The sequence below is a fragment of the Gopherus flavomarginatus genome, chromosome 8, assembly GCF_025201925.1.
Source record: "Gopherus flavomarginatus isolate rGopFla2 chromosome 8, rGopFla2.mat.asm, whole genome shotgun sequence".
Taxonomy (NCBI): Eukaryota; Metazoa; Chordata; order Testudines; family Testudinidae; genus Gopherus; species Gopherus flavomarginatus.
The window spans coordinates 61,978,257-62,004,395 of record NC_066624.1 but is presented as its reverse complement, the minus strand read 5'-3'; the positions used below and the strand labels follow the sequence as shown (position 1 = coordinate 62,004,395).

Here is a 26,139-nt window from a genome sequence, read left to right as displayed (position 1 = left end):
CACACTCTGGCATAGAGACCATGGCTGAGTAAGAGGGGCTGTCGCCAGTATTCTTGTACTCTTGTAATCCCCCATTATTTGTTAGCCAATGCATATAGGTTATTTTACACACTCACCAATGCACCACATTAATAGTATTATGTGCAGGGTATAGATTGTTAAATTTTACTATGCTTATTCTTGCTCACTTATGCTAAGCCAGATATCCCATGATGCCCTGGAACAAATACAGTTCAGTACTTGGCTTAAGGAAATTTAAGAACTGTCAAAAGTTAGCTGGATGAGTGTTATGAAACAAAGGTACAAGACAATAATGTAAGATGTATGAATGCATTGTAATACGGAATATCTTCATGCCCCTTAATGTCTGGAATGTAATAGTCAAACGATAGATGGAAAAGTACAGGGAGGCAGCAAAGACAATGCTGGCTAGTTAAACTTTAAGTGATGTGAATACTGCTTTGTAACATGTGAACAGCTATAAGAGACGGCTAGTTTAAGGAGCCATTGGGGAAGCACACCTTCTGTGTAACGTGAATCCACTACGAGAATTTGCTCCTTGGAAGAATGGCATGTATTTCTCATTTTCGTATTCTACTGCTTTGTTTTTAGACAATATATTTGGTTATTTGTTCTCTTGAATGTTTTAAAGAATGAGCCATGCGTGTAGTCAAACAGTTGTAGTCAAATATATTGTAATAGCTGCTGGGAGCCACTGGCAGCCAGTTCTATTTACAGCTTCACTAACTGGAAGGATGGTGAACAGCCCCATAACTTAGCAGAGGGGACAGGAGACTGGAGGTTCAATATTTCAGCTGGCCCATGACTGTGTCTAAAATTAAAAGCATGGTCAACCATACAATGCATGTTAGACAGCATGCCTCTGTCTTTTGCCTCTAGGGATTGTCTGCTCAGACTGTCTTGTGCCAAACTTAACCTTGGCATAGCACGCAAACTTCGAGCAGAGAAGAGAGCAATGAGGCCATTTAATCAGTGAGCTTGCTTGGTCAGATATTCCAAATCCTCACTTTGAACAGATGGAGCCTTTGTCCAATGGAATAATATCTGCAGGAAGAATGGACCATTCCACTGTGCATGTACCGCGGGTACAGGGGTGAAAGCAGGGGCGGCTCTAGGAATTTTGCCGCCCCAAGCATGGCAGGCAGGCTGCCTCTGGCATTTGCCTGAGGAGGGTCTGCTGGTCCCATGGCTTCGGCGGACCTCCCGCAGGTGTGCCTGAGGGAGGTCCTGCGACGCCGCGGGACCAGCGGACCCTCCACAGGCACGCCTGCGAGAGGTCCTCCGAAGCCGCAGGACCAGCGGACCCTCCACAGGCACGCCTGCGAGAGGTCCTCCGAAGCTGCGGGACCAGCAGACTCTCCGCAGGCAAGCCGTCGAATGCAACCTGCCTGCTGCCCTCATTGCGCCAGCAGAGCACCCCCCACAGCTTGCCACCCCAAGCACGCGCTTGGCGTGTTGGGGCCTGGAGCCGCCCCTGGGTGAAAGTAACTTAAAGGACTTACCGTTATGTTGGAGTCCTGAGTGGGGGCGTGGCCTCAATCAGAAGAGGTGTGGCCTCAACCAGAAGAGGCAGGGCCTTTCAAGATTTAAAGGCCCTGGGGGTCCGGCTGTGGCTGGGAGCCCCAGGACTTTAAATCACCCCGGAGCTACCAGCTGCAGAGGCATCTGGGAGCCCCGGGGTTCAGAGGTGAATTAAAGGGCCGGGTCTCTGGCCGCCGCAGAGCTCCGGGCCCTTTAAATCACCGTGGGTAATGGCAGCAGGGCTCTGGCAGTTCTCAAAAGGGCCCAGGGCTCCAGCCACTGCGGAGCTCCAGCAGCGGGGCTCGGGCAGTGCTTTAAAGGGCCCAGGGCTCCCCACAGCGGCCGGAGCCCCAGGCCCTTTAAATCACCGCCCTAGCCCTGATGCGCTGCCCCAGGGCTCCAGCAGCAATTTAAAAGGCCCGGGGCTCCCCACAGAGGCTGGAGCCCTGGTCCCTTTAAATCACCACCGGAGAGGCCAATCAGTCTGGCATGGCGTACTGGCTCTTGCCGGTACACCGTACTGTAACGTACCGGCTTACTTTCACCTCTGCGTGGGTATAGAGCAAGAGCTATGTCTTAAAATTTCACCTCATCGGCACATAGGAATTGCCAGATCGGATCAGACCACAGCTCTATCTACTCCAATAGCCTGTCACCAAGTTGTTTCAGTGGATGGTGCAGGAACCTCTGCAAGGGGTGGTTATGGCTTAAGCTGCCTGCCACCAAGGAAAGTTTCTCTCCCCCATGAATCAGAAGTCAGTTATGCACTGGAGCATGAGGGCTTATAACCCTTCTGCAGAGCTGTGCAGACTGGAAAACACATGCAGGCCATGATTCAGGAAAGTACTTGGGATTAAGACACGCTAAAAATTAAGCATGTGCCCAGTGCTATCCTGAATGTGAGCCCTAGTGTGCCATGAAATTCCATGCAAGGGGCATTACTGGCTGTCCCTTGCCCTGCGCTATATTGTGCAGTCGTAGGAGAGGTTCCCCAGAGCTGGCTGATGGGGAACTGATCAGAACCAAATGGGCTGCTGCAGCTGGAGGCACATCCTCACCTGTAATTCAGTCTTCTCCCTCATGCCCTGGAGCTCTCTCTGAGTCAGTGCCCACTGCCGCTTATCATCAGAGTCATCATCCCGCAGGACCCCCAGATTGGACGCCACCAGGTTTTTGGCCTGCAGCTCCTGCAGTTTCTGGAGAGGATGAAGGAAATATTTCTACCTGTGTCAGATACCAGTTAGCAATGGTACCTGATGGGGAGTGACTCAAGCCCTGACACCTGCGACTTACTTATCAAACTGCTGCATTGCCTGTCAGATGGGAGTGCTTGACCTTAGAATATTGTTTTCCTTTAGGTGAGACTTACCATAAAAAAAACAATGCAACTGAACTAGATACAAGCAATCCTGGGTTGATGTTGTACACGACATGGCAGGGCATGGTAGGGAGTTTCCTTGAACAGGTCAATATTGGTCCCCATTCCGAGAGAGACTCATCCGTGTTGCCAAACTGATTAAAAATTAAATTGCAAATTAAAATGCCAGGGCTACTGCAGGGCTGGAATACACAGGTCACCGAGCTCTGAAATCCCACTGACTCCACTGAGCATGTTCAGCGCCCCTTGCAGTCTCATTTCCTGCTGTCACTTGTTTGGGTTTCCAGCACTATTTTAAGCCAGTTTTTTTGCTTCCTAGTTTCACTGACATTTCCTTGTGTGACACTCCTTCACCTTCTCCATTGGTATAAAGGGGAGCTACACTTATCAGCCTATGGATGAAAAATATCCTTGACAACCTTTGATATTTTGCTCTGATCTGACGACATTAGAGAGAAAAAGCAATGGGACTTATAGAAGCCAACGCACATGCCAGGGGGAAAGCTGAGTATCTGTTTCAACAGCAGAACATTAACCCTCACATTTCACTCACCCCTTCCAAGGCAGAGTTCTTGCTGGCAATGTCCTTGAATTCTGTCAAGAACAACTGTCGCAGGCTGTCCATTTCCTCCTGAAACTTTATTCTCTCCTCCTCTTTCCATCTCTCAAATTCCCTTCTTCCCTCCTCTTCCCTCTGGCGAACTTTCTCTGCTTCCTGCCAAGAAAACATAAACTCCAAGCTGGAGCTGAGAGGAAAACAGAGCCTGTCAAATGATTCAGATCCCCCGCCCCACTACTCCGCCCAACCCCAGCTCTCAGTGAAATAAGCTCTGACAATCTCACTTCATGGATCTGTCAGCTTCTCTGAGCTTAGATCATACCTGCACTAAAATTTTGTACTGATTTGACAATACTGGTATAACTAAAGTGGTACCTCCCCATTCAAGTGTGAACGCAGTTAAATTGGTATAGAGGTGCTTATTCCTATAAGGGATCCTGGTATCAGGCATAGCTATACCAGTATAACTGCAACCACACTAGCACTTCTACCAGAATAACCATTTCAGAATAAAATCACACCCCCAGTTGACAAGAGTATGTAATTATAGAATCAAAGAAGTGAAGGACTGGAAGGGACCTTGAGAGGTCATCTAAACCACTCCCCTGCACACAGGGCAGGACTAAGTATTATCTAGACCATCCCTGACAGGTGTTTGTCTAACCCGCTCTTAAAAATCTCAAATGACAAAGATTCCACAACCTCCCTAAGCAATTTATTACAGTTCTTAACCACCAGTTAGGAAGTTTTTCCTCATGTCCAATCTAGACCACCCTTGCTGCAATTTAACCCCATTGCTTTTTGTCCTGTCCTCAGTATTTAAGAACAATTTTTCTCCCTCCTCTATGTAGCAATCTTTTATGTACATGAAAACTGTTATCATGTCCCCTATCAGTGTTCTCCAGACTAAATAAACCCATTTTTTTCAATCTTTTCTCATAGGTCATGTTTTCTAGACCTTTAATCATTTTTGTTGCTCTTCTCTGGACTTCCTCCTATTTGTCCACATCTTTCCTGAAATGTGGCATCCAGAACTGGACACTATACTCCAGCTGAGGCCTAATCAGCACGGAGTAGAGCGGAAGAATTACTTCTCATATCTTGCTTACAACTCTCCTGCTAATACATCCCAGAATGATGTTTGTGTTTTTTTGCAACAGTATTATACTGTTGACTCATATTTAACTTGTGATCCACTGTGACCCCCAGATCCCTTTCTGCAGTACTCCTTCCTAGGGAGTCATTTTCTTTTGTATATGTGCAACTGATTGTTTGGTCCTAAGTGAAGCACTTTGAATTTGTCTTTATTGAATTTAATCTTGTTTACTTCAGACCATTTCTCCAGTTCGTCCTGATTATATTGAATTTTAATCCTATGCTCCAAAGCACTTGTGACCCCTCCCAGCTTGGTATCATCCACAAACTTTACAAGTGTAATCTCTGTGCCATTATCCAAATCATTGATGAAGATATTGAACAGAACAGGACCCAGAACTGATCACTGCAGGACCCCACTCGTTATGCCCTTCCAGATTGACTTTGAATGACGGATAACTACTCTTTGGGAATGGTTTTCCAACCACTCCATCTAGGTTGCTTTCCCTGGTTTGTTTATGACAAGTGTGAATTACCGAGAATTCCAAGTTGACTAGTACAGCCCAGGCTGCCACAGCATCACTGCTCTGGTACCCTAGCTAGCTAGATGAGAACTAGCTCCGATATGTCTACAACCAGCTGCAGCCACACCCTGTGATTGCAGTGTAGACATATCCTTAGTTACACCACTGCAAAAAATGTGTGGAGACAGCCTTGGGCTAAAGTCAGGTCTATGGTGGAAACGGTTGCTGGTATAATAATGTCAGTCAGGGCTACGACTTAATGACATTTTGATAGTGGCAGAAGCCCTAGTGTAGCTGTAGTTACACTGGCAAAAAGGCCATGGCTTATTCAGTCTGGGGGACTAGTATAAGCAATACCAGCAAAAACACTCTTTGGTAGTAATAGCTGCGTCTCCAGTAGGAGTGTTTGCTGGTATAGCACTGACTGTATATACCTGTATCATGACACCAGAAAACCTTTTCTAGTGTAGACTAGGCCTACATTTATATGAAAGTTTGATTATTTTTAAAGGAATGTTACTTTTAGGACATATCAAAAATTTTGTTACTGTTGAGCAGTTTTGCCTTTTATTGCAGATTTTCTGTGAAAATTTTCAAAGGAAATTAGACTTTTCCTTGATATTGGAAAATGTTCACTGAGTTTTTCATTGTGTTTCAGGCCAAAGTAAAATTAGGGTGACCAGATGTCCTGATTTTAAAGGGACAGTCCCAATATTTGGGGCTTTTTCTTATATAGACTCCTATTACCCCCCACCTCCTGTCCTGATTTTTCACACTTGCTGTCTGTTGACCCTAAGTAAAATAAATGTCCCTCCTTCCTCTCTCCCTTCCCCGTTGCCCTCCCCCAATCCTTGGAAATACACTTTTTTTTTCATACCTGAACTCTGCGCTGAGTCTCTTCCCCTCTCTCAATTTCTAGCTGGGTGTGGGTCTCTTTCAGCTTCATTCTTAGTTCTTGAATCTCATCTTCCATTTGCTCCACCTGCTTCTTCTTCTGTCTCTCTGTGAAGGCCATTCAAACCGTGGAACCATGAGTGATGGCCTGAATTGCCAGAGGCTTCTGCTGTGACTTATCTGGGGTCTTTAGGATTTGATCCTGCTTTCATTAAAGCCAGTGGCAAAACTCTTGTTGACTTTAAAGCTTCAGGATCAACTCTTGAGTAATTTGCCCCAGAAAAGGAGCTCAATTTTCACTGAACAAAAACATTTGCAAAATGTGGGACATGTCTAAATTTGTAACAAAATTAAAAATGCCAAGCCATTTTTTGCTTTTCACTGCAAGTTTTTTTGAACAGCTGCTGCAATTTTAAAATAACGTACTTGGGAAAATGGCTTAAGGATCAGACACATGTGTAAGATATATATATATAACACCGCTACCCTCTGCTGGAAAGAATGTATATCACAGCAGCTGGAGAGCCGTCCCTGAGTTGAGCTCAGCTTGAATTTTTTTGTACCCAGTGTTGTGATTTCTTTCCTTCGGGCAACTTGTTTGTGGGTAGTGCAACAGGTGAATGTAGAGTCTGTGTGGCTCCAGTTCTGACTTCTCTTCTCTGCCAAGTTGAAGCACTGGTATTCTGTTCTTGATAAGTGACTAAGTAGATCTATAGATAGCAAAGTGCTTTACAAAGGAGAGCAATAACATCATCTCTATTTTACAGATGGGGAAACTGAGGCACATAAGGGGCAGTGACTTGCCTAGTGTCACCCAGCAGGCCAGTGGCAGCACCAGGATTAGAACCTAGATCTCCTGAGTTCCAGTCCATTGCTCTAGTCACCCTGTCTCTCCTTTCTTTCTTTCGTTTTTCTTTTTTTTTTGAATAAAGGAGACATCTATATGTTTTCAAATATGTTGTTTCTCATTTTAGATGCAAATGCTTCATTACTGATTTGGGATCTTCAGCAGTGCAGATGGGCATCTAATGTTAGTCATGTAGATCCATTTCTATGAACCTAAATATACAGCTTGATTTTCAGAGATGCTGAGTATCATAGCTATTGGGCTAACTGTACCTCACACAGCCCCTGGTTTCTCTGACAACACCCACTCTGGGTCCCAGCCCTGGGTCTGTCACCTCTTTTGAGGGGTGAGAAGATATGTTTTGCCCATTCTCAGACTGGATGCTGGGTGGCAATACACTGCAATCACCTTAGCAGCTTGGACTTGGAGTCAGACCTGCAGTGCTGATCCCATCAGGGCAATGATAGTGGAAATTAGTGACCCAGCAGCTTCCTTAAAGGAAAGTATGATATACTTAGAACAAAAGTATATCAGAGAAAGCCAGTCTTAAAAACAATAAAGTGTGCTGCATGCCCATGTTGCTCCTCTCCAAGACTTGTCATCCCCTGCAGCTAGGAGGCCTAAAACCCTTACAAAAAGAAGCCAAAGGAGAAAAGCTCAGCCCCATACTCACCAGCTTCACTGGCCTCAGTATGTCTGCGCTGAATGTGGGCTTGGAGGTAGGAGTAGTTCATGAAGGCCTTGTCACACAGCTGACACTGGGCATTAGAAAAAGTGAGTGAGTGAAAGGGGTCAGGTTATCCCAGCCCATCCTACCATCCCACCCCAAACAAAAAAGACTTCATTCTGTTAGTTGAAAGCAAAGTTCCCAACATACCAGGATAACTGAGTCAGAACCTTATCACAGCACGATTATCAGGAGCATCTTTACTCTGAGGCCAAAAGAGAACCTCTCATAGGGTTGGAGAAGAAGAGACAATCCAAGAAGAAGATTCAGAGACCGCTCAGGCTTGCAGGGAAAACTTTTGGCTACAGATGACCAAAACAAGCCAATATCAGCGACAGGGTGATGAAGGACAAAAAGAAGGGCTTTTATAAAGATATTCAGGAGGAAAGAAGTACTAGGGAGAGAGTAGGCTCATTAACAAACGAGGAGGATGAATTAATGATTCAAAAATGGCTGAAATACTGCAATTTAAAAAAAAATTGGTCTCAAACTGGAAAAAGATGGAAGTGAAGCTGGAGTCATTAATAAAGATGGAAGAGCTGCGGCTAAGAGACAGTTTGGAATAGATGAATATAAATCCAATGGTTTGTAGGACACGCATTGCACAGCAGTAAGAAAATTAGCTGACCGATGTGGTGATTTATTGGCAATCACTTGTTTTTAATAATTATGTATAAGTGGGTAGGTACAATATGACTGGAGGAAAGAAGTGTGCTACTGATTACCAAAGAAAGACTGATCCTAGCATTTCCTGTCATATATTTATCATAGGTATTTATATGACCCCCAGGACCGTAGAATCTGAGCACCTCAGCTTGGATCCACAAAGTGCCTTCGGCATTGCAACCCCTAACTTTTAGGTGCCTAGCAAATCACAGGAGCACACTGGGATCCACAGAGCCTGAGGGAGGCACCTAGTCTCCTTATACAACAAATGGGGAGAGAGAGGCACCTAAGAATGGGATCCACAAAGCCAGCACACTAGGCAGGGAGTAGTCTAAGATAGCCAATGGGAGATGCTGAGGAGAGGGGTGTGCCCTAAGCCACGCTCCCTCCCAGAGTTAGGCACCTAAGTCTGGGCTGCAGGGAGGCCCCTCGCCAGGAGCTGGGCATCTTAGGTACCTCTCTCACTTCACACAAAACAGCCTGGGGGGAGGGGAAAAGGAGGAGGATCTCCTCCCTTAAATTTTTTAGCCCAGTAGTTAGAGCCCTCACCCCAGATGTGGGAGACCCCAGCTCAGCTACCTGGGGGGGGGGAGAAGGGGTTTGACCAGGCATCTGTCACCTCTCAGGGGACTGCTCCAACTGCTGGGCTAGAGAGTCATTCTCACTGTCTATGGCCCAACTGACATTTAATGAAAGAGGCTTCAACAAGAGAGACTGAGGGAGACCCACCTCAGAATGTCCCATAGCCCAGTGGTTCTAGGAGCTCACCTGAGACGTGGGAGATCCCTGATCAAATCTTTTCTCCTCAGCAGGAAGAGTGGGGACTTGATCAGGGTCTCCCAAATCCTGGGTGAGTGCCTGAGCCACCAGGGCCATGATCCTGCCAAGCACTTAAGCACATACTTACCTGGAGGAAGGGCAGTAGTCAATGGAACTCTTCACAAGGTTCCAGTTCAGCTTGGCTGGATCAGTGCTGAACAGGAAATTGTTCTGTCTAGCACCTGGTCTAGGTCACGCTTACCTAGTGCTGCTGGGGACTGAATTGCCAGTGCCGCTGAAGTCAGTGGTGAAAAGGCTCCTTCCTCTCACACCTCCAGGACAATCAAGGCTGGAAGGTTATTTTTGTTCTCTGCCCCAGAGCTCACCTTGTGGTAGTTATTGGTCCCAGCCTGCAAGAGAAGCTGTTGGGTGGCAATCATCTTCTTCCGCTTCCGGCTCTCCTCCTTCACTCCCTTCAGCTCCTCTGCCTGCTTGTCCAGCTCCTGCTTGGTGCGCTTCAGCTCTTCCAGGGTAGCCTGCAGCTGCTCCTCCTGCAGAGCCATGCTGGCAGTCAGGTACTCCTGCGAGTGCAGCAGGTACTCGATGGTCAGCTGTGCCATCTTAAGGACCTTTAAGAGAACCAGGTCTATGGGCTGCTGGCAGTGCGGGCACTTCTCCGAGTCCAGGTTACAGAAGGTGACACTGGCAATGTTCTCTTGGAGCGTGGTCACGTCTAGCTCCCGAGCCACCCGCTCCACATCTATGGCACTGAACCGCCTCCAGTCAACGCTGTCTCGACGGGACTGGAATTTGAAGGCAGGAATTCCACCTGAGTTGGCCAGCATGTTCCCAAAGACAATCCCACTAGTAGGGTAGCTCATGGAAGTGGTGTGCCCTGGCATACCCAGCCACTTAGTTCTGAAGACAGGCCAATGCAATGGGTAGTATGTATTTTGGAAGAAAGGCTGCAAAATAAGGAAAAAAGGCTGGTAGGTATGTTTATCGTTCTTCACACACACAGATCCATACTGAGCATGCACATCTATTGTGTGCATACACAAAGCTACCTTTCATCTGCATACTTTCAAATCTCTGTGATCCTAGGGCTGGCCGCAAAATTTTGTCAAAACATTTTTCAGAACAAAAAAATGGCTTTCTGAATTTTTGCAAGAAAATTTCTGGTTTTGTTGGAATATTTTAGATTTTTGTTCCAAAAAAATTCCAACTATCCCCTTCAATGGTTCTTTTTTTTTTTTTAAATGCAAAACCAAATTATTTTGAGGAAAATTTTCTTCAATTTTTTGTGGTAATTAAAATACATTTTTACCAACTCTGTATAGAACTCACGAAAGCTCATGCTCCAATACGTCTGTTAGTCTATAAGGTGCCACAGGACTCTTTGCTGCTTTTACATACCCATGGTTTTTGCATATACATGTATGCCTATACAAAGTCAGTGCAAACTGCTGTGTTCAACCCTTTGAAAATCAGATAACTTATTTAGGTGCCTAAATGTGTATTTAGGAGCCAATTTCAGAAAATCACTTTTTAATATAGGGGCCTTAGTACTCACAACTTTACGCATACACATACCTACATTTTACAAATACATATCTAATGATCATACAAACACCTCTGTACAGCACGCCTGTACTTAAAGCCTGCATACACACCTAAAACATATGCATGCATCCACAGTGTATGAATCCCAATAACACATGGCTATAGCTACACTGTATACATACACACGTACACATACATAGCGACGCACATATCCATATAAAGAATAGCTCGTATAAATAGAACAGACTATTAGAAAATGATTCTCTGTGAAGAAATGGTATCGGTAGATTTTGTTAAATTCTTCAGGGAAATACATGTCAGCTACTGATATATTGAAGATGGAGCAATCACTAGATATGTGGAAAATCAACAGATGGTAACTATGCTGAAGATACTTTTCAGCTTTTAATTCTTCAAAGTGGAAACTTTGGCCACGTCCAGACTAGGAATTAAAATCGATTTTAGATACGCAACTTCAGCTACGGGAATAACGTAGCTGAAGTCGAATTTCTAAAATCGAGATACTCACCAGTCTGGACGGGGCGCCATCGATGTCCGCGGCTCTCCGCGTCGATTCCGGAACTCCGTTCGGATTGATGGAGTTCCGGAATCGATGTAAGCGCGCTCGGGGATCGATACACCGCGTCCAGACTAGACGCGATATATCGATCCCCGAGCAATCGATTTTAACCCGCCGATGCCGCGGGTTAGTCTGGACGAGGGCTTTAAAAAGAAACTCATCCTTTTTGAGTTACAACTCTTTAAATGTTCTGTCTCTCTCTCACACACATATACGCAACACACACACAGAGATCTTCATGGTAGCAGCCAGTTCTGACTGCTTTCAAATGTCACACATTAAACAGATGCATTGACTGTATTTAAATATTGCAAAAAATTTTTGTTTGTGCCATCCACAGGCCAAAAACACTTTTTTGTGTTACCTAGCTCTGATTTAAATCTAAGTTATTCCATGACACGGTGTTTGGTCATTTTGTGTCCTAAAATATAGACATACATATTAGAGCAGTTAGATAACCAGGCTTAAAAGATATTTTAAAAATCTGTAAACCTCTCAATATAGTTTCAAGGAATCTTTCTCATTAGCCTTGGGAGCTGGAAATTCTGTTAGGAGTTAATATCCACAAACTGTAAAATGTAACAAGTATTTAACCATTAAAATCAGGACATCTGTTACAGGATTCTAAAATTCTGCTCTCTGTGTTTACAATCATCCTGAATGGGATGGGATACCTGCTGTTCTATTCCTACAGAGAAGTTATTTAGAAAAACTGCCATTTATAAAATGTTACATACCATATTTTCAGATCAACTCTGAACACCAAGAAGACTGACCACAGAGAGTTGTGTAGAGCAACAGTGTGTTACTAGGTGTGTCACGAGCAATAGTAACAAGATGCCTAAGGGCGGCCTGTTGTAGACTTATACCGCAGCCAGCCTGAGATCTCCAGGTGGTTAAAATAAACATGTGACTATTTCATTGTCTGAAATTGTTTGAGGGTGCAGGGTGCGTGTGTCTGATGCAAGTAATTAACAGGGCCAGGAAACAGAGTGAGAGTTTATGCAGATCTGGGTACATTTCATGAATGCAGAGCTCTATCAGATTTTTCTGAGCTTCTGTCCAGGCTGAACTCCCAAAGGAAGATAAGGCAGCATTTGTTCACAGCCTCTAGCACACTTAAATAGAGACTCATGGGCCACATTCACAGCTGGTGTACTCAACATAGGTTTATCAACTTCAAAGGTGAGGATTTATACCAGGGGAGGATCCATCCCGTGTGTTTCTCCTGAGTTGTGCCCAAGAGGGTAAAATGGAGTGACACAAGGCAACAAGGAGAGGGAGAGTCACAAACAGCCCAGCTGAGAGAACTCGGCCAGAGTTCTTCCCACTCAGAACCTCCTGAAGCATAATCTATCTATCCGGGGTGTGCGTGTCCTGGGCTGGAGCCTGAGCCTGATCTCACCTACACCTATTTCACACAGGAGAAATCACATGGACTTCAATGGAGTTGCCCCTCATTTGCACTGGTGTCAGCGGACAAGAATCGGGCTGACCGTGACTAATGCTGAGACACTTGTCCTGCATCCAAGGAACACAGGAAATGGTGAACTTGGAAATCAGCTACCTGCGTGCATTTGTTGCAGTTGTATCTCCTCTGTAGTTCTTCAAGGGGGAGGCAGTGTGTACCGGGGCAACATACTTCTGTCTACAATTGAATTTTTTGACCAAAAAATGGGATAGGTTTGTTTCCTACTTCATAGCTTTTCTGGAAGTGAATAAAAACCCTTTAAAAGCCCATCCTGCACAACCTGACTTCATCACTCATTGGGAAAGAAATGGCAAGTAGGGTTGCCTGGCATCCGGTTTTCGACCGGAATGCCCAGTCGAAAAGGAACCCTGGCCACTCTGGGTTAGCACTGTTAACTGGGCTGTTAAAAGTCTGGTCAGCGGGATCCCAGGGCTAAGGCTGGCTCCATGGCTGCCCTGGCTCTACTCTGCTCCCAGAAGCAGCCGGCATGTCTGCTTCCTAGGAACCGGGGTAATCAGGGGGGCTCCGTGCGCTGCCTCCGCCTCTACCACCAACTCTGCAGTTCCCATTGTCTGGGAACAGTGGCCAAAGGGAGATGCAGGGCTGGTGGGTGCAGGCAACATGCACCACGCAGATCCAACTGTCCATGCCTCCACCGAAGGGCTGGACATGCCGGCTGCTTCCAGGAACTGTGTGGAGCCAGAGCAGGCAGGGAGTCTGCCTTAGTCCTGCTGCACTGCCAACCAGGAGCCGCTTGAGGTAAGCACTGCCCAGTCAGAGCCCGCACCCTGAATCCCCTGCCCCAGGTCAGAACCCCCTCCCCACACCCTAACTCCCTCCCAGACCCCATACCTCCACCTGCACCCCAGCTGCCTACCCCAGGTCGGAACCCCCTCATGCACCCAAACTCCCTCCCATCCCAACCCCTTGCCCCAGCCCAAAGCCCCCTCCTGCACCTCAAACCCTTCATCCCCAGCCCCACCTCAGAGCCCGCACCTCCATCTGAAGCCCTCACCCGCTCCTGCCCCCAATGCCCTGCCCCAGCCCAGTGAACGTGAGTGAGGGTAGGGGAGAGTGAGCGACAGAGGGAGGGGGGCCTCAGAGAAAGGGCGGGGCAGTGTGGGACCTTGGGGAAGGGGCAGGGCAGGGCAAGGATGTTCAGTTTTGTGCAATTAGAAAGTTGGCAACCCTAATGGTAAGATTACCATGACTAATACCCAGATGCACCATATTTCTGGCCTGCAGAAGTAATGATTGCTATTTATGGATTAGGATTTGCACTGTGGTAGCATCAAGAGCAGTATTTCTCAAACTGGAGTCGCCGCTTGTGTAGGAAAAGCCCCTTGCGGGTTGGGCTGGTTTGTTTACCTATCCTGTCCACAGGTCTGGCCAATCGCAGCTCCCACTGGCCGCGGTTCGCTGCTCCAGGCCAATGGGAGCTGCTGGAAGTGATGGCCAGTAAATCCCTCGTCCTGCGCCACTTCCAGCAGCTCCCATTGGCCTGGAGCAGCGAACCGCAACCAGTGGGAGCCGCGATCGGCCAGACCTGCAGATGGGGCAGGTAAACAAACCAGCCCGGCCCGCCTGGGGTTTTCCCTACACAAGCGGCGGAACAAGTTTGAGAAACATTGATCTAGAGGCCCCAGTTGAGATCAGAACCGCAGTGTGCCAGGCACTGTGAAAAAAAACAGGCACAAACCCCAGCCCCGGCTCAAAACAGTTAATCACAAAATCAGATTAACCAGCCAACTGCTGTCAGTTTTCTGTGTCCTGCAGTGAAACATCTATTTCACTGTTGCTGTGACAAACCAAGGGGGGCCCTGAGAGTGGGACTGCCATGCAATGTGACATGCAATATGATCTGGGGACAGGAATGCTGAGCAGCACTCTGTGAAATAGAAACCTGCAGAGATCGCTTCTAGCCTTGGGTTATCGACTCCTGTTGTTATGGTTACCCAGGTAATGACAGTATCGAAAGTGCCCTGCACTGTTTACATATAGCAAAGGTAACCACACGGCTGCTGAAGAAATACAGAATTATAGAGAACACAATGCTCTATATATTACATATATTTATAGTATTTTAGACAGCGTGAAAAAAAGAGTGAGTATAGTCCTGCGGGTGAGGAGATGGGGAATCAGTCACTCCAGGGCATAAACTGATCACTGTGTGGGTCAAAAGACTGGCTGAGTTCCTTACGGGAGCTTTTGCCTTCTTCTGAAGCATCGTGTGCTGCCTTAGCCACTCCTGAAGGCAGGGTTTCACACTGGATTGATTGATGGACTGGTTTTGTATGAGAAATCCTAAGTTCCTCCCATTTGCAGTCAAAGGGGATGACAGAGGTATTCTCTTCCATTTGGGAAACCAGCCCATGGAATATGAAATCTTCCTAAATCTGGAGTAGGACAAGAGAGGTAGGGAAAAAGAAGGAGAAAAGACCTGGATGCTTATCTCTAACAGTCCAGAATTTCTGTTTTGCCGTTTGCTTTTTAAAAAACCTGGGAAATTCCACACACAAACCCAACATGAAAAGAACATTACTGTTTTCAAAGGCAAGCACTCAAAAGCTAAGAACTGTCAGAATTGAAGTTGTTTTACAATCTTTATTTAGCTCTTCTTGAGCACTATGGCATTGTCTTTAATTACATAGTCGTATGCTAATACAGACGCTGACAATATTAATTCTGGCATTTCCTGACTTTTGCGTGTTCAACTTTGCAACCTAAATAGTATTTTTAACATTAGTTTTTGTGTGTAATGTGTAACTAGATCTTGTGTATTGTGTGTAGTTGGTCAGTACAGTTATTTGAATCCCACCATGTCTTTGTTGTTTCTGTGTAGTATTTCTGTTGTGTAAAATGCAAAAGACACAATGTCTTTTTGCAATGAGGGAGCGGTGCTGATTTACATCGGCTGAGGATGTGAATCTATAAATTCAGTTTGCCTGTGTTCCAGGACCTCCCCTGCCACAACATGACTGGAGGGATCTGGTTGTCTTGCTCAGCACATATGGCTAAGGAGAATGTCTCCCCCAACTCTTCTGGAAGCCCACCCATCTCTGTAACACGGACAAAAAGAGGCATCGAGGGCTGAATCCAAATTCAGTAAATTTGGCTCCCCATTAAATTTTGTAGCCAGCAACACAGTCTGAATGTCTCCAGGTTTCCTCAGCCCAGGGGCACTTCCTGTGTATTGTCAGAGCACTAATTAGAATCCACTAATGAGCTGCTCCATGACAATGGAGGCAGGTGCTGTTGTGCAACCTCATTAATATTAATAGTCTCCTTGTGCTCCAAGGGAATGGTGTTTAACCTGATTTTCATCATGAATTTGGTGCCTGGCAATACAACTCTAAGCATGCTATTGCTTACCATAAGTATGTGTCTGGGTGACAGTGAACTCTTTGCCTTTGCCGTCGTTTTCTGCAGCCTTGTTGATACACAGCACTGCATGGAAGGGCTTTGGTGGGTGGCTCCAGCAAAACTTCAATACAACTTTGTTTTGTACCATCAAACTCTGTTTCCTATAGTGTCAGGCGGAGCCAAGGGAGCCCACTGATGGTCCAATACCCCAACCCCAGGCGAGGACTCTAAATGGCAGGAGGAACAAGGCACTGCAGGGCTGTCCTCACCCAAGGAGATCCACCCTAGCTGCTGGGGCAGTTACTGAGGCCACTAGATCTGGGCCAGATCCTCAGCCAGTGTAAATCAATACAACTCCCTTGATTTCCAGGGCACTGTGGTGATTTACACCAGCTGAGGATCTCTGCATGAAATCCTTCCCCAATGGACTACAATGGAGTCAGGACTTCACTATTTGTCCTCACCTGCTTTCAAGCATGTTAGATTGCTGTGCAACTCAGCACAGTGGTATTAACCCTCCATTGTGTAAATCTGAACCCCCCAAAAGCATTGATCATTTTGGCTTCCATAGCATTGAGTCAGGGTTAATGTTTTGAGTTCATCCTCAAATTTCAAGGACAAACCTGGTCATAGGTTAGTATAAAATGAGGCTTAGAAAAGGCCTCAACTTTTAGAAATTGAATGAGTAGCTTCCTTGTGCACTTTGAGAAACCGCTCCCCACCTAGTCGTTGTGAGAGATGGAGTAGCTGATAAATTCATCCTCTCTAGTGTATTATTCTGAAAAGAGGTGTAATAACCTTAGTCCCAGATTTGGACCTTAGCGTCCAAAATATGGGGGTTAGCATGAAAACCTCCAAGCTTAGTTACCAGCTTGGACCTGGTACCTGCTGCCACCACCCAAAAAATTAGAGTGTTTTGGGGCACTCTGGTCCCCCTGAAAAACCTTTCCTGGGGACCCCAAGACCCAAATCCCTTGAGTTTCACAACAAAGGGAAATAATCCTTTTTCCCTTCCCCCCTCCAGGTGCTCCTGGAGAGATACACAGACACAAGTTCTGTGAATCCAAACAGAGTGAATCTCCCTCTCTGTTTCCAATCCTGGAAACAAAAAGTACTTTCCTATTCCCCCAGAGGGAATGCAAAGTCAGGCTAGCAATCCAACACACAAATCTCCCCTTGATTTCTTCCTCCCACCAATTCCCTGGTGAGTACAGACTCAATTTCCCTGAAGTAAAGAAAAACTCCAACAGGTCTTAAAAGAAAGCTTTATATAAAAAGAAAGAAAAATAAGTACAAATGTTCTCTCTGTATTAAGATGATACAACACAGGGTCAATTGCTTAAAAGAATATTGAATAAACAGCCTTATTCAAAAAGAATACAAATCAAAGCACTCCAGCACTTATATTTATGCAAATACCAAAGAAAAGAAACCATATAACTTACTATCTGATCTCTTTGTCCTTACACTTGGAAACAGAAGACTAGAAAGTAGAACTACTTCTCCAAAGCTCAGAGAAAGCAGGCAGCCAGAAAACAAAGACCTTAGACACTCAATTCCCTCCACCCAAAGTTGAAAAAATCCGGTTTCCTGATTGGTCCTCTGGTCAGGTGCTTCAGGTGAAAGAGACATTAACCCTTAGCTATCTGTTTATGACACGCCCCCCAAATTGCAGACAGTGGGGAAGCTCACTGGCGGCGATTTCCTTCTAGAACTTGAAAATAAACAGATTAATACAACACATACACCTTTACATATACTCCTAAGTATATAACTAACAGACTTCTACATTTTAAGAACACTTTTTAACTACTGAATTCTGGGAAACTCTCACGGGAGAGTGCATCAGCAACTTTATTAGAAGCTCCTGTGATGTGTTGAATTTCAAAGTCAAAATCTTGGAGAGCTAAACTCCAACGAAGAAGTTTCTTGTTGTTCCCCTTGGCAGTATGAAGCCACTTTAGTGCAGCATGGTCAGTTTGTAGTTGGAACCGCCGTCCCCAAACATATGGGCGTAGCTTTTCCAGGGCGTACACAATGGCATAGCATTCCTTTTCACTGACTGACCAGTGACTTTCCCTCTCAGACAGTTTCTTGCTGAGAAACACGACAGGATGGAAGTTGTGATCTGTTGCTTCCTGCATGAGCACTGCTCCTATACCACGCTCAGATGCATCTGTGGTTACTAGGAATGGCTTGTCAAAATCCGGGGCCCTGAGCACAGGGTCAGACATGAGCGTTGCCTTAAGTTGGGTAAAGGCCTTTTGACACTCATCAGTCCACTTAACTGCATTTGGCTGGGTCTTTTTGGTCAGGTCGGTCAGTGGGGCAGCGATTTGGCTGTAGTGTGGTACAAATCGCCTGTAGTATCCGGCCAAGCCTAAGAAGGATTGGACCTGTTTCTTTGACCTTGGGACAGGCCACTTTTGGATAGCATCCACCTTGGCCTGTAGGGGGTTTATGGTTCCTCGACCCACCTGGTGCCCCAGGTAAGTCACTCTGTTTTGGCCTATTTGACACTTTTTGGCCTTAACAGTTAGTCCTGCCTGCCTGATGCGCTCAAAGACCTTTTCCAGGTGTAGTAGGTGTTCGGGCCAGGAGTCAGAAAAAATGGCCACATCATCGAGGTAGGCAACTGCAAATTCTCCCAGTCCAGCTAGTAGACCATCTACCAGCCTTTGGAAGGTGGCGGGTGCATTACGAAGGCCAAAAGGAAGGACATTGAATTCATACACCCCCGCATGGGTGACGAATGCTGACCTCTCCTTGGCAGGTTCATCTAGCGGTACTTGCCAGTACCCCTTGGTTAAGTCTATTGTAGAGATGAACTGGGCCCGTCCCAACTTCTCCAATAGCTCATCGGTGCGTGGCATTGGATAGTTGTCCGGACGAGTTACCGCATTTAGCTTACGGTAGTCCACGCAAAAGCGTATTTCCCCATCTGGTTTGGGTACCAGAACCACTGGAGATGCCCATGCACTGGTAGATGGGCGGATTATACCCATCTGTAGCATGTTCTGGATCTCCCGTTCTATAGCAGCTTGGGCATGAGGAGACACTCGGTAAGGTGGGGTTTTGATTGGGTGAGCATTACCTGTATCAATGGAGTGGTATGCCCGTTCAGTCCGTCCTGGGGTGGCTGAGAACAATGGGGCGAAGCTAGTGCACAGCTCCTTGATTTGTTGCCGCTGCAGACGTTCCAGGGTGGTTGAGAGGTTCACCTCTTCCACGCCACCGTCTTTTTTCCCGTCGTAGTAGACACCGTCAGGCCACTCAGCATTATCTCCCTGGACTGTAAACTGACAAACCTGTAAGTCTCTGGAATAGAAAGGCTTGAGAGAATTAACATGGTACACTTTAGGCTTTAGTGAGGAATTGGGAAATGCTATGAGGTAGTTTACAGCTCCCAGGCGCTCTTGGACCGTGAAGGGCCCTTCCCATGATGCTTCCATCTTATGGGCCTGTTGCGCCTTCAAGACCATAACCTGGTCTCCTACCTTGAAGGACCGATCTCTGGCATGTCTGTCATACCAGGCCTTTTGCTCTTCCTGAGCATCCTTTAGATTCTCTCTAGCAAGGGCTAAAGAGTGTCGGAGGGTGCTTTGTAGGTTGCTTACAAAGTCCAGAATGTTAGTTCCTGGAGAAGGCGTAAACCCCTCCCATTGCTGCTTCACCAACTGTAATGGCCCCTTAACCTCGTGACCATACACAAGTTCAAACGGTGAAAACCCTAAACTGGGATGTGGTACAGCCCTGTAGGCAAACAGTAACTGCTGCAACACTAGGTCCCAATTATTGGAGAATTCGTTGATAAATTTTCGTATCATGGCCCCCAATGTTCCATTGAACCTTTCCACCAGGCCATTGGTTTGATGGTGGTACGGGGTGGCAACCAAGTGATTCACCCCATGAGTTTCCCACAGTTTTTCCATGGTCCCTGCCAGGAAATTAGACCCTGAATCTGTAAGGATGTCAGAGGGCCAACCTACCCTGGCAAAGATGTCTGTTAGGGCCAGGCACACAGTGTTAGCCCTGGTGTTGCCTAGAGCGACTGCTTCTGGCCATCGGGTAGCAAAGTCCACTAAAGTCAGTACGTACTGCTTTCCTCTGGGCGTCTTTTTTGGGAAAGGGCCCAGAATATCCACAGCTACTCGCTGAAATGGGACCTCAATTATGGGGAGTGGCTGGAGAGGGGCCTTGACCTGGTCTTGAGGCTTACCCACTCTTTGGCATACCTCACAAGACCGGACATACTTGGCAACGTCCTTGCCCATCCCCTCCCAGTGGAAGGACTTCCCCAACCGGTCCTTGGTTCTGTTCACCCCAGCATGGCCACTGGGATGATCATGGGCTAAGCTTAAGAGCTTCCCCCGGTACTTAGTTGGAACCACCAACTGTTTTTGCGGCTGCCATTCTTCCCGGTGTCCACCAGAAAGAATTTCCTTGTACAAAAGTCCTTGGTCTATAACAAACCGGGATCGATTAGAAGAGCTGAGAGGCGGTGGGGTGCTCCGTGCCGCTGCCCAAGCTTTCTGAAGGCTGTCATCCGCTTCCTGCTCAGCCTGGAACTGTTCCCTTGAGGCTGGGGTCACCAGTTCTTCCTCAGACTGTGGACTTGGGCTTGGTCCCTCTGGAAGCGATGTAGGTGATGGGGTTGTTTCCGTTGCTGGTGTACCGCTCTCCGCTGGTGCACCTGAGGGTATTTCAGGCTCTGGCTGAGCCTTTTGGGTATGGCTGTCTTGTGCTTCTGCCAGTTCTGGCTCGCTGGCGCCCTCTGGCGTTGAGTTTGAAGATGGGGTTGCACTTGCTGGTGCTGGTTGCTGTTCCAGTTCCGGGCCTGGGACTGGAGATGCTGTGGCTGTTTCAGTGGTAGGCATGGAATCCGGGTCCTCTACCTCTGTCTGGGTCTCTGGTAACACAGACGGGGCCTCTGTGGACGGTTCAGGAACAGGAATGGGTCTGGAAGCTTGCCTGGTTTGGCTACGTGTAACCATTCCCACTCTCTTGGCCCGCCTCACCTGGTTGGCCAAGTCTTCCCCCAGTAGCATGGGGATAGGATAATTGTCATAGACTGCAAAAGTCCACATTCCTGACCAGCCTTTGTACTGGACAGGCAGTTGAGCTGTAGGCAAGTCTACAGCTTGTGACATGAAGGGGTAAATTGTAACTTTGGCCTTTGGGTTGATGAATTTGGGGTCAACGAAGGATTGGTGGATAGCTGACACTTGTGCCCCCGTGTCTCTCCACGCAGTAACCTTCTTTCCGCCCACTCTCAAATTTTCCCTTCGCTCCAAGGGTATTTGAGAGGCATCCGGGCCTGGGGATCTTGGGTGTGATGGTGGTGTAATGAATTGCACTCGCATGGTGTTCTTGGGACACTTGGCCTTGATATGTCCCAGTTCATTACACTTAAAGCATCTTCCATCTGATGGGTCACTGGGCCGAGGTGAGTTACTGGAGACTGGTGAGGTTGAAGGGTAGGGTATCTGTGGCTTTACTTGGGTGGTATGTGGGGTCTTTGGCTGTCCTCGGTTGTAGGGTTTATGGTCTGTGTGCCCCCTGGGGTAATCGTTCCCCTTGACAGTAGCTTTCTTGCTTTCTGCCAGTTCCATCCATTTGGCTCCAATCTCCCCCGCCTCAGCGATATTCTTGGGGTTTCCATCTTGTATGTACCGCGTGATGTCTTCAGGAACACCATCCAAGAACTGCTCCATTTGTATGAGGAGGTTCAGTTCTTCCAAGGTTTGAATGTTGTTTCCTGTTAGCCAGGCCTCATAGTTTTTTGCAATGTAGTAGGCGTGTTTGGGAAATGACACCTCTGGTTTCCACTTTTGGGTTCTGAAGCGCCGACGGGCATGATCTGGGGTTATCCCCATCCTGTATCTGGCCTTGGTTAGAAAAAGTTTATAGTCATTCATTTGGTGCTTAGGCATTTCAGCTGCCACCTCTGCTAAAGGTCCACTGAGCTGTGACCTCAATTCTACCATGTACTGGTCTTCGGGGATCTTGTACCCAAGACAGGCTCTTTCAAAATTTTCCAAGAAGGCCTCGGTGTCATCACCTGCCTTGTAGGTGGGAAATTTTCTGTGCTGTGGAGCAATATTTGGTGCCGGGTTGTTAGGGTTGGCTGGCACAGGCAGCCCAGCTTTTGCCAATTCCAGTTCATGTTTTCTCTGTTTTTCCTTCTCTTCATTTTCTTTTTGTTGTTTTTCCATTTCTTTTTGTTGTTTTTCCATTTCTTTTTGGTGCTTTTCCATTTCTCGGCGGTGGGCCACCTCTTCTTCTTCTAGTTTTCTTTTGTGTGCTGCCTCTTGGGCCGCCTGTTCTCTTTGGAAGGCTGTCAGTTTGATGCTTTCTTCCTTTTCTTTCATCTCCATCTGTCGCCTGTGTTCAGCTTCTTTGATTTGTTCTTCGGCCTCAATTTTTGCCTTAGAAGTCATGGTTCCTGTTTTCTTGTGTTGGGGTGCCCTCCGGTGTTTATCTTCTGAACTGCAGGTTCTCTGTTGCCTCCTGAAGTCTGCCTAGCAACAGTGCTTTTTTCCCTTTCTCTCTCTAGCTAATGTTCAATGAAGGGAAACCAGAAAAACCACTTTATTTGCATGCATATAAGTGCCGGTACTTGCCTCCTAATGGGAGGGCTATTGCATGACAAAAGACCCTCAACAGTTTCTTAATGGCTTCTCGCTTAACATGCAAGCCACAAACTGCCAGAGAGAGCAGAAAAAAAAATTCTCTCTGGTTCCCTTTTAAAACCAACTGTTTCTCTCTGCTAAAAAGCCCTTAGCAGAGAAAAGAAAATATAATATTTCTACTGGCTTCTGGATTCTGTCTCCCACCAGCTGCCACTCATGTAATAACCTTAGTCCCAGATTTGGACCTTAGCGTCCAAAATATGGGGGTTAGCATGAAAACCTCCAAGCTTAGTTACCAGCTTGGACCTGGTACCTGCTGCCACCACCCAAAAAATTAGAGTGTTTTGGGGCACTCTGGTCCCCCTGAAAAACCTTTCCTGGGGACCCCAAGACCCAAATCCCTTGAGTCTCACAACAAAGGGAAATAATCCTTTTTCCCTTCCCCCCTCCAGGTGCTCCTGGAGAGATACACAGACACAAGTTCTGTGAATCCAAACAGAGTGAATCTCCCTCTCTGTTTCCAATCCTGGAAACAAAAAGTACTTTCCTATTCCCCCAGAGGGAATGCAAAGTCAGGCTAGCAATCCAACACACAAATCTCCCCTTGATTTCTTCCTCCCACCAATTCCCTGGTGAGTACAGACTCAATTTCCCTGAAGTAAAGAAAAACTCCAACAGGTCTTAAAAGAAAGCTTTATATAAAAAGAAAGAAAAATAAGTACAAATGTTCTCTCTGTATTAAGATGATACAACACAGGGTCAATTGCTTAAAAGAATATTGAATAAACAGCCTTATTCAAAAAGAATACAAATCAAAGCACTCCAGCACTTATATTTATGCAAATACCAAAGAAAAGAAACCATATAACTTACTATCTGATCTCTTTGTCCTTACACTTGGAAACAGAAGACTAGAAAGTAGAACTACTTCTCCAAAGCTCAGAGAAAGCAGGCAGCCAGAAAACAAAGACCTTAGACACTCAATTCCCTCCACCCAAAGTTGAAAAAATCCGGTTTCCTGATTGGTCCTCTGGTCAGGTGCTTCAGGTGAAAGAGACATTAACCCTTAGCTATCTGTTTATGACAAGAGGCTACCTGTAAGTCTACAGCTAGGTTTGGAAGGATTCGATTTTTATCGGTAAATGTCGGCAGATGTTCATTTCACTGTACACATACAAACCAACAAAAATATTTCCATAGATAATAATCAAAATATACAGGGAGGCAAAGGAAGAAAAATGCTGCTTGAGAACTTCTTAGGCTCTGATTTAACAATATTTACATTGTATATTGTGATATGAGGTTTGACAGTTTGTTTTAACGATTAGAAAATTAGGGGAAGGTTATTGGAGGGGCTGAGGGCCTTCCCCCTCCTCTTACTTATTTGTATTACCAAAGCACCTAGGTGCCCACAATGCTAGGTGCTTTACAAACCCACAAGGAAAAGGCAGGCCCTGCGCTAGGGAATTTACAATACACAGAGTATTTAGTTAACGCGTGTAAAGCACTTTGAACATGCAAAGGGTGTAAGTAAATGTTAAGAATTATCAATTATTATCGAATCTTCCACCAGCATTGTTTCCTACCCCACCATTCCCATTCCCACCCACCATCCTTCCCCTGCTATCTGAGCATTCTAGGGACATCCTGGTTATTTTCCTGGCCCTATTTTTCCCTTCTGAAAGGCACTCGAGCTGCGGGGAAAACTAATGCACCCCATTCACACAGAGGAGACAGTAGCCTCTCCCTCCATCCCCACACCAAACCCACTTATTTGGAAATTTGTCCCTTGGAAAAAAGTTCCCAAATGCTGACAGCTGTATTCTCAATTCTCAACCCTCACTCTAGGCCTATCACCTGGCCAGTATTTGACCAGCCTGGCCATTTTTTAAAATGGATTTGCCAGTTGATAGAAAAATTATTTAATCTGCTGTTTTGTTTTGTTTTTACATGGGTCTAAAGATTTGCATTATTTTGACAATGCACTGGGATATATAAAAGTGTCTGTGTCCAGCTAGATATGCTGCAGTGTTCCCACTTCCACGGTTGAAGTGATAACAGATCAAAACTGTTGAAAAGAGAGCAGCTGTCTGCCCACCAACACACAAGCCAACGGTGTGTGTGAGAGAGGGTCTGAGTCACAGGAGAGTGAGGAGACTTGTGATGTTATTAGTCTTATCTATATGTGTTCTCTCTCTCCAGATATTATAAATGGCTGTGGGGTGGGGGCTGTTGTAGAGTTACCTTGGGGGTTGCAGTTGCAGCAGGCTTGCTATAAGGGTGCTGGGTTTTTTGCATTTCAAAGGTGGTGACCCCACCTCATTCAGGCAAATCTCCCACTGGCTTCAGAACCAGATTGTGGACTTCAGGATTTGGGCCTTGGTTCAGAAACAACTTAGCAGACTAACAGCCCTCCTCAAGACCTGGAGTGAGTGACAGCAGTGTGCCGGGGTCGCCTCCTTTCTTGGGAGGGTCCTTTATTGCATGCCTGCTCCAGACCTCCCTTCCTGGGGAAGCCACGGGCGCACACACAAAACTCTCTTTCTCCTGGATGGATGCAGCAGGAACACCCTCTAACTGCTGGAGCAAGGCAGGGATTCTGTGTGCAGATCTCAGGTCTCATGGGCTGGTTATAAAAAATCCCCCATAGTCTGCAAACTTAGCACACAGCCAAGTGGAGGGGGAGGGGGATGTACCCGTGCTCCCTTCGCCTGCTAGAGACATGACACAGCAGCTAATACTTAACCAAGCGGAACCTCTGCAATATTTCCTTTTCCAGTTCATGAGAGCAAACAGAAGCTCTTTCCAACTGGACACAGTGTTTCTCAAGGATCAGTCCGTGCACGGCACCAGTCCCTGAGATCTCCTTGACACAGTTTAAGAAGGCAGCAAGCTGGTCCCTGGTATCAAAAAGGTTGAGAAACACTGGCCTAGAGTCCTTTTCCGAGCTAGATTTCTACATACAGTATTTATTACTCCATCGGGCAGGAGAGACTGCAAATCCCAGCCCTAGAACACAAGAAAAGCAAATCCTTACCTGTCCCCAGAGAGGAAGAGTTTGTAAAGAGTCTAGAAAGGTCGGCTTGGAGCGATGAATGCAGAGGGTTAAAAAGTGGTTTCTAACACAGAAGGGCCATGCAAAGCTGGTGGAAAATAGGGAGCGTTTCCTGTCTGTAACACTACACCCCTCCCTGTATCTCCCACCGGGAAATTCAAAACCACCCAGGAAAAGCAGCTGTCAGTGCTGAGCTCAAGCAAAATCCCAGTTCCCTCGTCTCAGCACAAGGAGAAAAATACAGCTCAGCCTATGCGCTGATGAAAGCAGCCTGCGCCGCGCCGGTTCCCCCGAGAGGGCTTCTCCAGGGAAAAACAAATGCTAAAATGCTCCCCAAAGCCAAGCTGTTGCTCTGGCAACTGGAAACACTCGGTTTGACTCTCCTCTGGCATGTAGCGTATTGACACTGGTGTAGCTGTAGGGACTTTGGTGCAGTTACTCCTGATTGACTGTGGTGAGTGACAGGAGAATCTGGCTCCATGAT

General features: G+C 46.5%; 1 protein-coding gene and 1 long non-coding RNA gene across 5 annotated transcripts in view; both read right to left on the bottom strand.

Annotated features, from left to right (window-relative positions):
• DZIP1L (DAZ interacting zinc finger protein 1 like) overlaps positions 1-25,834 on the bottom strand; it is a 49,084-nt gene extending 23,250 nt beyond the window's left edge. For 3 of the 4 annotated variants that reach the window (XR_007775968.1, XM_050965408.1, XM_050965409.1), the window contains exons 1-6: positions 11,872-11,958; positions 9,378-9,956; positions 7,513-7,597; positions 5,976-6,100; positions 3,474-3,635; positions 2,601-2,738 (exon numbers count right to left, since the gene is read on the bottom strand). Coding sequence is in view for 3 of the 4 variants with exons in the window: in XM_050965408.1 (XP_050821365.1) it covers positions 2,601-2,738; positions 3,474-3,635; positions 5,976-6,100; positions 7,513-7,597; positions 9,378-9,956; positions 11,872-11,874 (1,092 nt within the window). In the remaining variant the exon portion in view is untranslated. Of the gene's footprint in view, positions 1-2,600; positions 2,739-3,473; positions 3,636-5,975; positions 6,101-7,512; positions 7,598-9,377; positions 9,957-11,871; positions 11,959-25,637 lie in introns of those variants that run through there. The other variant, XM_050965411.1, reaches the window with a different exon arrangement.
• Positions 1-26,139, bottom strand: part of LOC127057109 (uncharacterized) — a 116,833-nt gene that overhangs the window by 38,369 nt on the left and 52,325 nt on the right. The window lies entirely within an intron of this gene.